The sequence below is a fragment of the Argiope bruennichi genome, chromosome 10 (assembly GCF_947563725.1).
Source record: "Argiope bruennichi chromosome 10, qqArgBrue1.1, whole genome shotgun sequence".
NCBI classification, from domain to species: domain Eukaryota; kingdom Metazoa; phylum Arthropoda; class Arachnida; order Araneae; family Araneidae; genus Argiope; species Argiope bruennichi.
In genome coordinates this window covers 58,814,654-58,827,986 of record NC_079160.1, presented here as the reverse complement: position 1 = coordinate 58,827,986, position 13,333 = coordinate 58,814,654, and the positions used below count along the sequence as shown (strand labels likewise).

Below are 13,333 nucleotides of genomic sequence, written 5' to 3'. Positions count from 1 at the left end.
TATATATATATATATATATATATATATATATATACAAAAAATTGTTAATTATATTTAGATTATGTTTTGTTCCAAAAATATTTGATGCTTTGGATAAAGAGTATCATTATAAAATGATCAAAATCATTTTAATAAAAAAAAAGTAAGTAACAGATTCCTCTGAGATGCATATTTATATACTATATTTCCTTACAATATAAATACCAAACCAAAAATATAAGGCTTCAAATATTGCAATTCAGTTCCGTTCAACTGTTGGTCAGATTTCAAATTTATTCGCTTGTTGTAAGAAAATGAAGCACAGAATACACACTTTCTGCCGCACACATATTGACTAACATATACAGAATGAATCTAAACTATCAGCGTACCAAATGCCTTTTTGGCGCTAAGTGGTGTACGAAAATTGTCAAAATACCAAGCCGTGGTTACTAATGGGCTAATGGAGTTTTTCAGGTCTAATATATTTTAGAAATTTTAATCTTTTTAAATTTTCATTTTCTTTAAAGCTAATATCTTTTTTTTTTTTTTTTTTTGTCAGTAGTCTCTTCCTTTCTTTACTATCGATATGCGCAATCTTGAAAATAAAAAAAAGACAAAGCTTCATAAAAACAATACTTCAACTTTATTATCCCAGCTACGACAGTCAATACCCGAGATAATTTCCATGGTGACATCAGAAAGCTGATAGATGCTCCACACAGTGTTATCAGTTATAATTTCGCAGTTGCAGTGCGTCTACTTTCCACGGCTGTCAAGAGACAGCAAAGCTGACATTGTTTTTTAAAAATGAAAACGCCCTTTTTGTTAAAAGAATGAAACTAGAAAACTTGCCTAAAACTGCAACTGCAGGTAACATATTTAAGCCAATAGAGCGCCAGGATATACTGAGGTTAGCACCTCAAAGAAGTTCCAGTAAGAGTTCGACAAGTTCAACTTCGAGTTTGAGATATGTTCCGAAAAAGAAAAAGCCATCCCCTCTTCCAGATAGGAAAGGGTTTACCAAACATGACAGCGATGCATCGGATTCTAGTGATGAAGATGTTTTGTCATCATCCATAGGTAAACTGAAGGAATTGGCGAATTTGCCACCTGAAGATTCCTTCTTGAGAAGGCATGAATTGTACGTCACGGATATCGAAGATTCTACTGATGTTATTTTTGCCATTTCTCCAACAATTCGGTAAGGCATTTACTTGAAATCATTTACTTTCGTTTTCATTTTGTAAGTAAACTTCAAAATAGTTCGAAAAGATATAAAATAAATATAAAAGACTTGCACTTCAACTAGTATAAATTAAAGCAAAAAAATTTATTATTTATTTGGCAATTTTTACTGATACAGCTTTTGTTGTAAATTCAATTTCAGCATTTTCTACCAGAAACAATTCAATTTATACATGAAATCAATAATCTTATTTATTTTCTTTCTTTTGCTTGATTCAGAAGGAATAGTTTTAAGCTCTCAGCTGGCTGGATTTTTTTATGTTTCCATTTAATATGTTTCATGTTCGTAGGCATGAAATTGTGCAATCGATTTCTCATTTACTTTATGATATGTTAATGCTCTCTCTATATAAAGTGTGTGTTCCAAATTTAATATTTTCAGAACTTTATTCAATTAAAGGCAATCTATTTTAATTAAACTGTGTTTCCACATGAATACTACCATCCAGAAAAAAAATTTGAGAAGCAAAACTGATATTAAGATCACTAAAATTTATAATAATTATAAAATTAAGAGAAAAATAATTAAAATTATATTTAAAAATACGCTTTTATTACTATATTTTAAAGTTGGAAATATGAATGTCAAAAGAAAACCTCGAAAGCACGAGGGCCTAAGAAAACTACTATAAAGAAATTAAGCTATAAAGAGGAAAAAATTTCTAAAATATTACAAAATTATAAAATATGACAAAAATTTCTAAATACATGATAAATATTCAAACTGCTTGGATATTTCTATCAGCCACTCGCGTTTCTACGATTTTTGTTATGTTCTATATTTATGATAGAAATTTTCTATTTCATAATACACTAATCAAAGAATGCTTAAGTTTTTTATTTTCATTTTAAAAACTTTTAAATTTGCTTAAAATAAAATTTTAAGCAAATTTAAGGAGATATTTACTAATATCTAAAATATCTAATAAAACGTTTTTTTTTTCTTTTAACTCATTTTTAATAATATTCCGTCCTTCTAATCGAGTTAAATTCCAAATTATCATGGATGCATTATATAACTGCAAATGTAACAGCAATGCTATTTGTTTAAGTTGTTAAGCAGGTCATCCAAACGGTCCACTACATTTGCATACTTTTTCCAAACTGATGGAGGAGGGATAGCTGGCGGTAGGAAATTTGTAATCTTATTTTTTAGATTTTAAATAAACAATTATGAGAAGAAAAATGTAAATATGAAAATTATAGGAATTAAAAACGCCTATATAATAAGCTGTAAAACATTAAGATATATTTACTCTTGATATTTTTTTAAAACTAAAAAAAGCGTACTTTAAAATTTAAAAATTTTAAAGAAATTTGTTATTTTACTTAAGTACATGTTATGCTTAGTAAAATTCGAGTTAAAAAATCCATATTAATATTTACATTTGCTAAAAGCAAATTTTGTAGGGGGGGGGTCTTTGGAAAATGGCTTTAAAAAATTCCTATTTGTAGTAACAATTCTTTGATAGGAAAAAAACTATTCCTATCACCTAACTATCCGATTTCACATTTTATAATGGTATAGTTTTTTTTTTTTTTTTTTTTTTTTTTTTTTTTTTTTTAAAAAAAAAGGTGAAAATCACAGTTTGAAATTAATATTTTTTTTTCCAATTACTAAGCTCAAGCTTAGTAAGGAACTGGTTTTGAAGAATGAATTATCAACTAACACCTATTCATTTAACATTTATTTTCAGTTCTAATGCAATGTATTCTCTGCAAATGAATATTTCGCCTCTACCTTCTTTACGGTTTATGTATAATCTTAAGACATTTTAAAATTCCCCCCAAAAAATACGACTGTCTGTATTGCAAATGCTGAAGTGTCATAATTTAAGTAAAAATTACATTTAGTAAGAATGCGAAATAAGACTTTATTTACAAGTTTATTATACAGAACTAAATAAGATGACAGTAAATATTTTTAACAGAATCAGTACAACATTAAACGTCATATTCAGGTTGTTACAAATTAAATAGGATTATTTCATCCATACTTCAATACATAAATCTGAAATAAAGATTTTATACGGATGGAAAAACATTTAAAAAAGTATTTAATAGTAAAATATTTAGACAAGACAACACAAAGTATTTAAATTTGTGGCAGTGACAATACATTTAGTGAATTTCATGCACATAATCCATTTTTTCCTCATTGTCTGATTCATTGCACTTTATATAGATAGTTTTTTTGCCCATTGTAATATTATTTAATCACTTTGAGCTTAATAATTAGTTGATTTCATCGTACAAGCGATTCCATTTGATTGTAAGTATGGGAATAAAACTGATTTTAATATTCCATAAAATCATATAAAAATATAAAATTAGCAAAGAAAGAAATTTTATTATTCAATGCATTAATTAAAATTGAAAAAATTTTAAAATACAAAAAGTTTATTTAATAGAAAATTGAAAAGACAATATCATTGAAATATAATATGCACTATTAACATACATTGTATTCATTCAATACGCAGAATCAGTCAGACTTTGAGAGTTTTATCAATAATATTGATTTTTATTAATATTTTTCAAATTTTAAAGACATTATATTTAAATTCTTCGATCAATAGCATTTACACGAGAGTAATGCAAATTAGGATTTGCAAACCCGTTTCAATTTATAAATTTCAATTGTTAAGACAACATAAAAAGGAATAAAATAACACAAATGTTCAAATAGATTGTACTTTTGAAGATAAAAGGAAATTAATAAGGAGTATTAGTACGGTGGAATCTTTTGACACAACGTCCAGTGAAGGACATGCAAGAAAATTAATGAGCAATAATAATATGGTGGTACACTGTCTACAGTAGGGGATGCAGGAAAAATCAATTAATGTCATACAATGATTTTCCACCCCATTGTATTTCGCACAATTTGGTCAAAAAAAAAAAAAATAGCTTTAGCTTCATTAAAAACCATTACCTTGCATCCATTCAATTTTTCTGTAAAACATTTTCAATATGAAGATTTTTCTCAATTATATTTTCCGATATTTCAATTTACAAAAACGTTAACCGTGCAATTATTTTTCTCAGCTGTAAATGTTGTCAATTTTACAAAAATTTAGTATTTTCTTCTAAAGCATATTAATCACTATGGTGATCAGTCATGGTGATTAAATGCTTTTTCCTTTTTATGTTCGATGGATTTCTGATAGACTGTCTAGCACAGCCATCAGTTATCCTTTGATGATAAATTATATTTAAAAACTGTTTGCCGACAAGTATATTAATTTTTACATAAAACTAGAACTAAAATATTTCTAATTCGAGATTTTAGATTTTAAAATAACGAATTTTGATAGTTAATAAAAAAAAATAACAAATCTTACGAAGGATTTATAAATGGATGCAACCAAATTGACGCATGTTGCCATACTATTTAAGAGAAAATATAAAAAACAAATTATTTTTAGAAATAGTTGAAATTTAAAGTTAAAAGATTTAAGCTTGAAATTCTGCAAGATATGCCTAATTAATTTTACTTTAAACAAGATATGGCTATTGCTATATATTCTACAACATCTTGAGATATGAAAATGCATTTCATGAATTTTTATAAGCATTTTTATCATCACAAAATATAAAGACATGTACTACATTAAACAAATTCAAAAATATTTATCAAATAAGGCTTGCAACATAAAATTTGATTCATATACAATATACAAAACTCAGCTATTCAGATAGTCAACATTTTCGATTGATTTAAATTATTAATAAAGAAATGCAATAGTATCTATGGCATGTTCTTTTGAAAAAAAATATTAAGATCAGATATGTCTTTGATTGTATTTTACATTAACTTGATTTGTTTCAAGTTTATAAAGAAAGAATTTAATAATATTACATTCATCTTTCGATGCGTTAGAATTTAGAAACTTTATACATTTATGCATTCTTTACGATATATTATTTTAAATATTTAACTTATTTAATAAATTTAATTTGCAAGTGGCGCCATCTGGTAGAAAGTTTAAAAATAATTACTAGATTCCTTAACTTAAAATAAATTAAATATAAAATTATTAAAAAAAAACGAAAGGAAATTTTTATTAATATTACTAATAAAAATAAGTTTTTAGAAGCAATTTTTAGTTTATTCATTGTTGATGTAGTTCTTTTTGGTGTGGCGAATAGCATAAAAGCCAGTTAACAGCTACGCTTCACGAGCAATTTCTTTTGCATAATGGTTATGCTACTGGACTGCAAACCACAAGGTCCCAGGTTCTATCCTCACTCATCATATATCGCTACATTGGTATGCATTTTACATTATGTAATTAAGAATTCAATTTTTGCGCAATGAGCTCATGCTATCATAAAATATAAGCTCTAAATTTTATATTAGTTTTGATCATCAAGATAATATATTGAATACTTATGGCTTGAAAATACAACTAACACATAAAAGCAGATAGAATTTCTAGTTTGATATTATATCGATGCTTTAACGTTGGACATTATTGTAACACTTTAACGTATATTATTGGCAGAATTCAAGCTTTGAAGCTCTTGTAGCAAAGCTCAAAAATGTAGATTTAAATTCAATGGATTGAGAATATTATATTCAAGATTCTTATTCGACAATTATACAAACATAATTCATGCTTTAAAAACATTCATAAACACAGTTCATTTATTAAAACTATGATAATTAACGATATATTATAACTAATGACCCAATCATAAAAGCAACAAATCGGGACAAGCGATTTGGCAAGTACAGATGTCTGGATTGAAAATATTAGCTATGTAATGAAATTACATTTACTAGAGGAAGACTGATTGTTCCAGTAGCTTAACTTCTTTGGAAGAGAGATTAGGATGTGAAAAGCTCAGAATATTACTTCTATTTTGTTGATTTAAAAATACTATGAATCAATATCCAAACGGTGTTTCATAAGAGAAACTAGATTTTTTTTTATCAATGCAATCATCTATAGTAACTGAATAAATGTCTTACTTGTTGTAGAAAAATTCACATTGTTTATTTTTGAAATATCCATTTTCCAGACGAACACAATACTGAAAAAAAAAAAAAAAAAAAGCAAAAAAGTCAAGAATAATCAATTTCTACAGAAAGTCCTTTTAAAGATTGCTGAACATATGTACATTATTTTACTGGAGATGAGTATATCATTTATAGAAAACTTGCACTAAAGCATTTTAACACTTTAACACATTTTAAACCTTATATAAATTCCAGCATTCCTTAGAATAACTATTTGTATGTCCCTCTACCTATAATCTTGGTCAGGCTTGGAATGCCAAGACATTGGTTATGGTTCAAATCAAGATCACTGGATCAAATTCAGAAAGCCCAATCTTAACATCTTTTTGGTACAGAACTTCAAATGAGATGAGCTTCGTTGAAAATTAACAGTGCATATTTGAACTAGATGGTCTAATAATTAAAATCAAATAAAAACCTTAGGAAATCGATAATATTAAGACCAGAGCAACAAAAACAATTCTAAATATGAAAAGCACATTGTCTTTCAAGTACATGAAGAGGTTAAAATATGGGTTACTCTACTAAAATATAGGTTAAAGCTATTTGAGCAACGGTACTTCAATCAATGTCTTGTGAAGGCTACATAGTCCATAAGGATGTATTGGACATTCAATGCATCTCCACAACGCTTACAAGCTGGACGAGATTCTGCAGATGTAAATACATCTTGTATTCCCAGAATGAAGTCAAGTTAAAATTATATAGCATCTTCCGAGTTTAAAAACTCACTGTGAAATATTTGATTCGAAATCATGGAGTTTTTATTAGTTTCCACGTTCCATTTTTTTCTTGTTGTTGAGAAAAGCAACATTGATTAATGGCAGAAAGCATGTCAACTGAGATCTGAAAAAAAAACTTCGAATTAATACAAATTATGGATTTATTCTTTATAAAAGGCAGTCAAAAAATCTATCGGTACTAAAGCTATTGAAATAATCAACCTATGAGTCATTCGAGATTTTATCTGAAAATAGAAAAGATTCCAACATCAATGGAATGGAAATGACTGAAATGGGAATTTTGTTCAAGAAAATTTTTTTCGGTGCGTTAAGATGTGGATTTGAATTTTTATGTAAAATGTTTTAAATCTAGAAGTGAGGTGTTTTATATTAAAATTTCTACTATACTTCACTTGAAAGTTTTGGTGGCCCTATTTCCAATAGTTCTGTTTGAAAAGAAAGCTTAGCGCAAACGATGTCTTAAAAATAAAAATTTTATTTTCTAGTACATGAAATATAAAAAAGAGAAAGCCTTGAAATCTTCAAAACATTAGAATTCAAGATTTTGACTAATCTCCATAATTATAGACCTTGCCAAGTCCGAAAAAAACATTTTGTTCTTATGTTTGTCTATAATACGATAGTTAGAAAAAAGCATTTCAGCAAGAGTGATGAAAATCGATATATTATATTCACATAAAAATTTGTAGATTTCTGTCAAATTTTAAACGAAATCCATTCGCTAGAAGTCTATCCGGCTCACCGAGGTCATATGAACCTGATATCTATGAAGGAGCTAAATATATGAAATTTAGTGCACAGTTTTATTATGTAAAAAGCATATTCGTAATAATTTCAAAATGAAATCAAAAAGTTGACTATCCGTTGACTTGCACTTTCACGTGAAAATTCAAAACGAGAGAATTAGCTAATCTTTCATTAGAAAGGTATCGTGTTTTTACTTCATGAAACTATTATTTAAACACCAGAAAATTGTTTAGTAGCATTTATAATTCTTACAAGCAGAATTTTGAAATTCTTCTAATAAACTGTATTTTACCCAAATGTTCTCAAAAAGCATTTCATTTGCAACCTCTTCCTTTTTTATGGTTTTAGAATTTCATTTCCAATTTTAAATCGAACAATTATATCACTTTATCTCGTTCCTTCACATCTTTAATTTCCATTAATCATCTCTCTATCTGAGGACATATCACATTCCATATAAATACGAGCTTAGATAATTTATAATACAAGTCAACCACATAAGGAACATGTATTTCTTGTGTACCCATTTTCTATGTATTTCTTGTGTATCACTCTATAAGCAGTTACTGTATTATTAAAATTATTTAAACAGTTTCTAAACAATTTTGATAGTATCGAGTAGATTAAATTTATATGATTTATTTTCCGCTTTTTATATGGAGATTAGATAGGCCAATAACGTGAAATCAGAAGTTAATTCACTTAATGATTAACTGATAATTAAGTTCTAATGATTTTATAAAAAATTGTCATTGAGAATACACAGTGTAAAATTCTTTTCATTCAACACTTTCTGAAGTGAATAAAAAAATCCATTACAAAACAGCATTTTTACAAACATGAAATAAGTAAAATCTAAGTTTTAAACATTTAAGTTGCTGAAATGGTCCAGTGAATCAATTTCTATATATTTAGAGTTATTTTTATACTTCAAGGATTTGTCACACATATCGTATCCTAAAAATAAAATGGTAACTTGTTCTGCTTACCCGGTTCACTTTATTATTTTTAAAGGAATTGAACTTTAAACTCGACAGAAGGAAAGACAGGATAAATCTCATTGAACTGTAAATGTATGGAATTAAGCATCTGGGATTCGTTTAAGCTGTTCTGAGATAAAACCATACCGAAATTACCAGAAAGCTTGAGATAAATAGAAAATATTTTTATAGGTCTAATGAAATGATTTCTAATCTAATTAATAAACTGTGTAGCGGTTACATAACTACTACCTTCTCTTTTGATACAACAGATGGAGTTACCTTATTAACATCAAGATATATTTCCCATGATGCTTCTTGGAGATCATTATTAGATTTATTTTAAGTGAATGTCGTGTATTTTCGTGTTCGTGTTGTCTTGTGAAATGTGGAACTTAGAAAATAATTAAATTCCTGTTCCTGAACTCGTCTGTTATTTTCATCTGCCTCATAACGAAGTTGTAAAGAGTCTCGTCCCTCTACAAACTGTAATTTATAAATGAATTTATGTTAAAGAAAAAGCCAAAGTTGTCATTTGCCCTTTATATATCAAATACCGATTGCACATGGCAGGGGATTTCATAAATTACTTATTCTTTTCGTACTCCAGATGCATGTGATCAAATATTTTTACCTGTTTGATCATTAAAAAACAAACACAAGACCACTGTTCCGAGATTGTCTCAAAGAATGAGGAAAAGTTCTCCTTTATGCCATAATCAGTTCTTATTGGCTGATATCTAAAATGTATGGTCTTACTTGATGTTATCCAATTCGACAGAAAAGAAATTGAAGTTCCCTGTAGTATGCTTGAGCATATCGCTTTCCTCTTTCATGGGAAATCTGCATCCATAACTAGAGTATCAGTTGTCAATTTGAAGCCTATGTTGGTTTTCAATGTCTGCGCAAGTGTGATTCTTGTACATGATATGTTAGGAGATGAAGACATCTGTTCTTAATGCCATCTTCTATTTATGCAAGAAAGTTGGAACCTGGAACGGAAAAAAATTGTTATTCATTTGGAAAATAAATACATGTATCACTAAGTCACTAATTATTGAAAAATGAATATTTTAACCAGCGGGAATGGTTTCAAAGTGTTGTCTCTTCGTATAAAATTGCCGACTTTCGCAAATGCTCTGCATGGCATTGGCGAATAATAGCTACGAAATATGGATTTTTGGCGTGAATATAGCACTTTTAATTGAATCTGTCGTATGATCCTTGGCGGTTAATCACTAGTATGCGATTAATAGTACCCAAATATTAAATACTCAAATTTTTTTTCCCAACCGATTGAAATCAAAATGTGGCACAGAATTAAAATTGTATTCGCAAATTCACTTATCAAATTTCATATATTTAAGTCATTTAGTTTTCAAATTATTGAGTTTATGTACCTTTGAAACCACAAATCGATCGACCGGCTTGATCGATATCTACTCCTTAAATGTTAAGATCTGTATCAAATTTTATCCATTTGGCTCGTATTAACTTATATTTGGACAGCCGATTACAGATTCTCTTAATATGCTTCGCTCAAAATTTAATAGAAATCGAATAGATTTGTTATAAAGATTAAACACTAAATTCATCCTGTAGCTCAAAGAGTTTTTGAATTGTGTTGGAAAATAGATCGATTAACAGACAAAAAATGCCAAAAATGTCTTTCGAACTCTGTGAGATCTGAAGCTTGAAGATTCGTCAAAATCTTGATTCGAATTTCTCAAAGATTATAATATTTTATATTTCTTATAAGAGAAAGTAAAAATAGCAACATTTAATACTACTTTCACATCTATTACATAGTACAAAATATTGCTATTCTACTTAATAATAAGCATTAAATTTTATTATGTGTGTCCGAGATAAAGATAAACTGAAATATTCAACACTAACTTTTAAAATATTTTTTCAATTCTTGACATCTATGGTTAGCCCTTTTTCTTTAATCCGATGTCCAGTATTTTCTAAGTAAAATGGCAACATCAAAAAAATTTTGCGTTTAATCAAGAATTTGAAATATTGTAAAAAGCTGTTTTTGAAACTTTTTTTTAAATCATTCGTAAAATTTTACTTAACTGGCAATGCCAACTTTGTCATGAAAGATTCTTGTAACTTTATGATTTGTTTTTCTACATTCTTTTGCTGCCTAATGAGATACAAATACCATTTCGAGTACTTTATCCATGCATGAATTGAAAGTCACGCATGCCTCTTTTTACGAATTCACCTTTCCTGCTTTCGCATCGCTAACTTCTAATCTACCGAACTACAACTTTTAATATCAAAATCGACAAGTATTCCATTCATTCCCTTGAAGGCAATAAAGAAATTGACTGAGAAAAGTTTTAAGATTAAAACATGGCAGAAATTAATAGATTAAAAAAAAACCAAAATTGGTATTTGGTTGAATAGCTAGCTTTGTTTCAATCGCATAGAAAATTTAAATCGAAACTAAACAAATAAAGTTGATCGGATTTGAATTCTAAAAATTTCCGATGAAAACTTTACAAGTTCAAATAAAAAATGATTGTGTTTTAATATCTATTATATCTCTATTATTTATAAACTAATGATAAATTTACACAAAATATGACTTATTTGCATTTTAAGAAAAGTCTTTTTTTCGATAGACGAAAATATTTCTCCCTTTTGGTCTGAAACTACCTTGGAAATACTCATTTTATAAAAATTTTCAATTCATTCTTAAATTAATTTGGTTAAATCCAGTAATAAGAATTTTATAAAAGATATTATTTCGCCTAAAATACTAAGTTTTAGGAATTTTTATATTTTCTACAGTCCAAATTTCTATGGAAAAAAAAAGCAGGAAATTGAATGGGTTTTAGGTTTATTATTTTCCAGTGAAAACCGAAATTTGACCCAAATAAACAATTTTGACGACAAAGACTAAATTATTACATTCTCAAGCTTTCGCTTTTACATGCACGCAAATAAATATACAAAACGGCGAAGAATTACTGGACAGATTATGAAATTGTGTAAAATTAAGAATTACATCGCTTTCAAGTAACATATTGCTAACGTGGCTTAAAACTTTATTTCAGAACATTCTATTTATCAGAATCCGACAGATATCTCTGTATGTTTTAATAACAATTAGATGAGAAAATTTCATTTTATAATAGTACCACAAAATTTTCAAAATTAAGTTCCTTCCTTTTTTTAATGCCTTTTCATGTGCGTAATATAGAGAAAACATAGTAATCAAACAAATCGAACTCGAAATTTTGACAAACTCCCACGTTTCAGACCTCCGTGAGAACAAAAAAGGCATTTTTGGAAAAATCTCCGTCGGTGTCTGTCTGTGACAAAGATAACTCAAAAACGATTTGTTCTAGACGGACATTTACTATACGATCTTTATATCAAATTTGTAGATTTCTTTTAAATTGAGAAAAATCCGCTTAGAGAAAGTCTGTCAGGTTGTTCTAATATAATTTTACACGATAACTACAAAAAGAGAACTAAATACATAAAATTCAATACAAAGAATGTTCTAATGTCTCAAATGTTTTAATATAATTTTACACGATAACTACAAAAAGAGAACTAAATACATAAAATTCAATACAAAGAATGTTCTAATGTCTCAAATGTTCTAATATAATTTTACACGATAACTACAAAACGAAGAGAGCTAAATACAGAAAATATATTAGAACAATACAATATATCAATACAAAGAATTAGCCTTTATAGTGTAGACATCTCCCAAATTTTGAGCCAAAGCTAAGAAGGGGTTGACTATTTGTTTATGTGTACCCTGAGAAACATGTAAACGCGATAACTCAATAGTTCGAATTGACAAAATTCAGTATGGGATTTTGTGACTACAGGTGTAGTTTTAATTTTTTTTTCGATCTATTGGGAAAACATGTCCAAAATGCAAATTCGATTTTCGAATACTATTATCCGCATGGCAGGGATAAATCGCCAATTAACTCGCCAAGAATGACACAATAGATTCATTAAAAATGCTATATTCTCACCAAAAGTTAATATTTCGTAACTATTGTATGCCATTGCCACTATGCAAAGCGTTCTGTGGGATAACACCTGCATTAGAGAATATGTGAGAAAGTTTTGGGAAGACAACTCCCTCTATAGGAAGATTATATATGTCTGTCTGCAAGACAGATAGCATATCATAAGTGCTTTCTGTCTATATAATTCATAAAATGCTCGCTAACACATGGGAGAATTCGAGTATCGCTCGGAGATGCAAATTACGATTAAAGGATTTCACATTGAGATTTATTAATTTTAGGATTTCTAATGTAAGTTATGAGATATTTTGACTCTATAGTTTGAGTTTCATATAATTTTGCAGTCTGGTTAAGATTTCTCGAACAATTAGTACCTACGATTAATACTTCGATGAATTTAGTCCAAACTTTGATATATGTCTACAATTCCAATCATAAAATTGCATGCAAAATTTAAACCATCTAGCTTTTCATATTGATATGGGTGACATTCACCGTGGGAAGCCGCTTACTGATATATTTCGTTTCAAACTAGAAAGAAATTTACATATTTGGTGAATAACGTATAGATACTAAATTTGAAGCCTTTTATTTCTA

General features: G+C 28.1%; 1 protein-coding gene across 1 annotated transcript in view; it reads left to right on the top strand.

The window, feature by feature from the left end:
- Positions 1 to 737: 737 nt before the first annotated feature.
- The window catches only part of LOC129989501 (exocyst complex component 6B-like), a 52,796-nt gene continuing 40,200 nt past the window's right edge, over positions 738 to 13,333 (top strand). Inside the window, exon 1 of the mRNA XM_056098069.1 lies at positions 738 to 1,183. Within this exon, the coding sequence (XP_055954044.1) occupies positions 816 to 1,183 (368 nt within the window). The 5' untranslated portion in view covers positions 738 to 815. The remainder of the gene's footprint in view (positions 1,184 to 13,333) is intronic.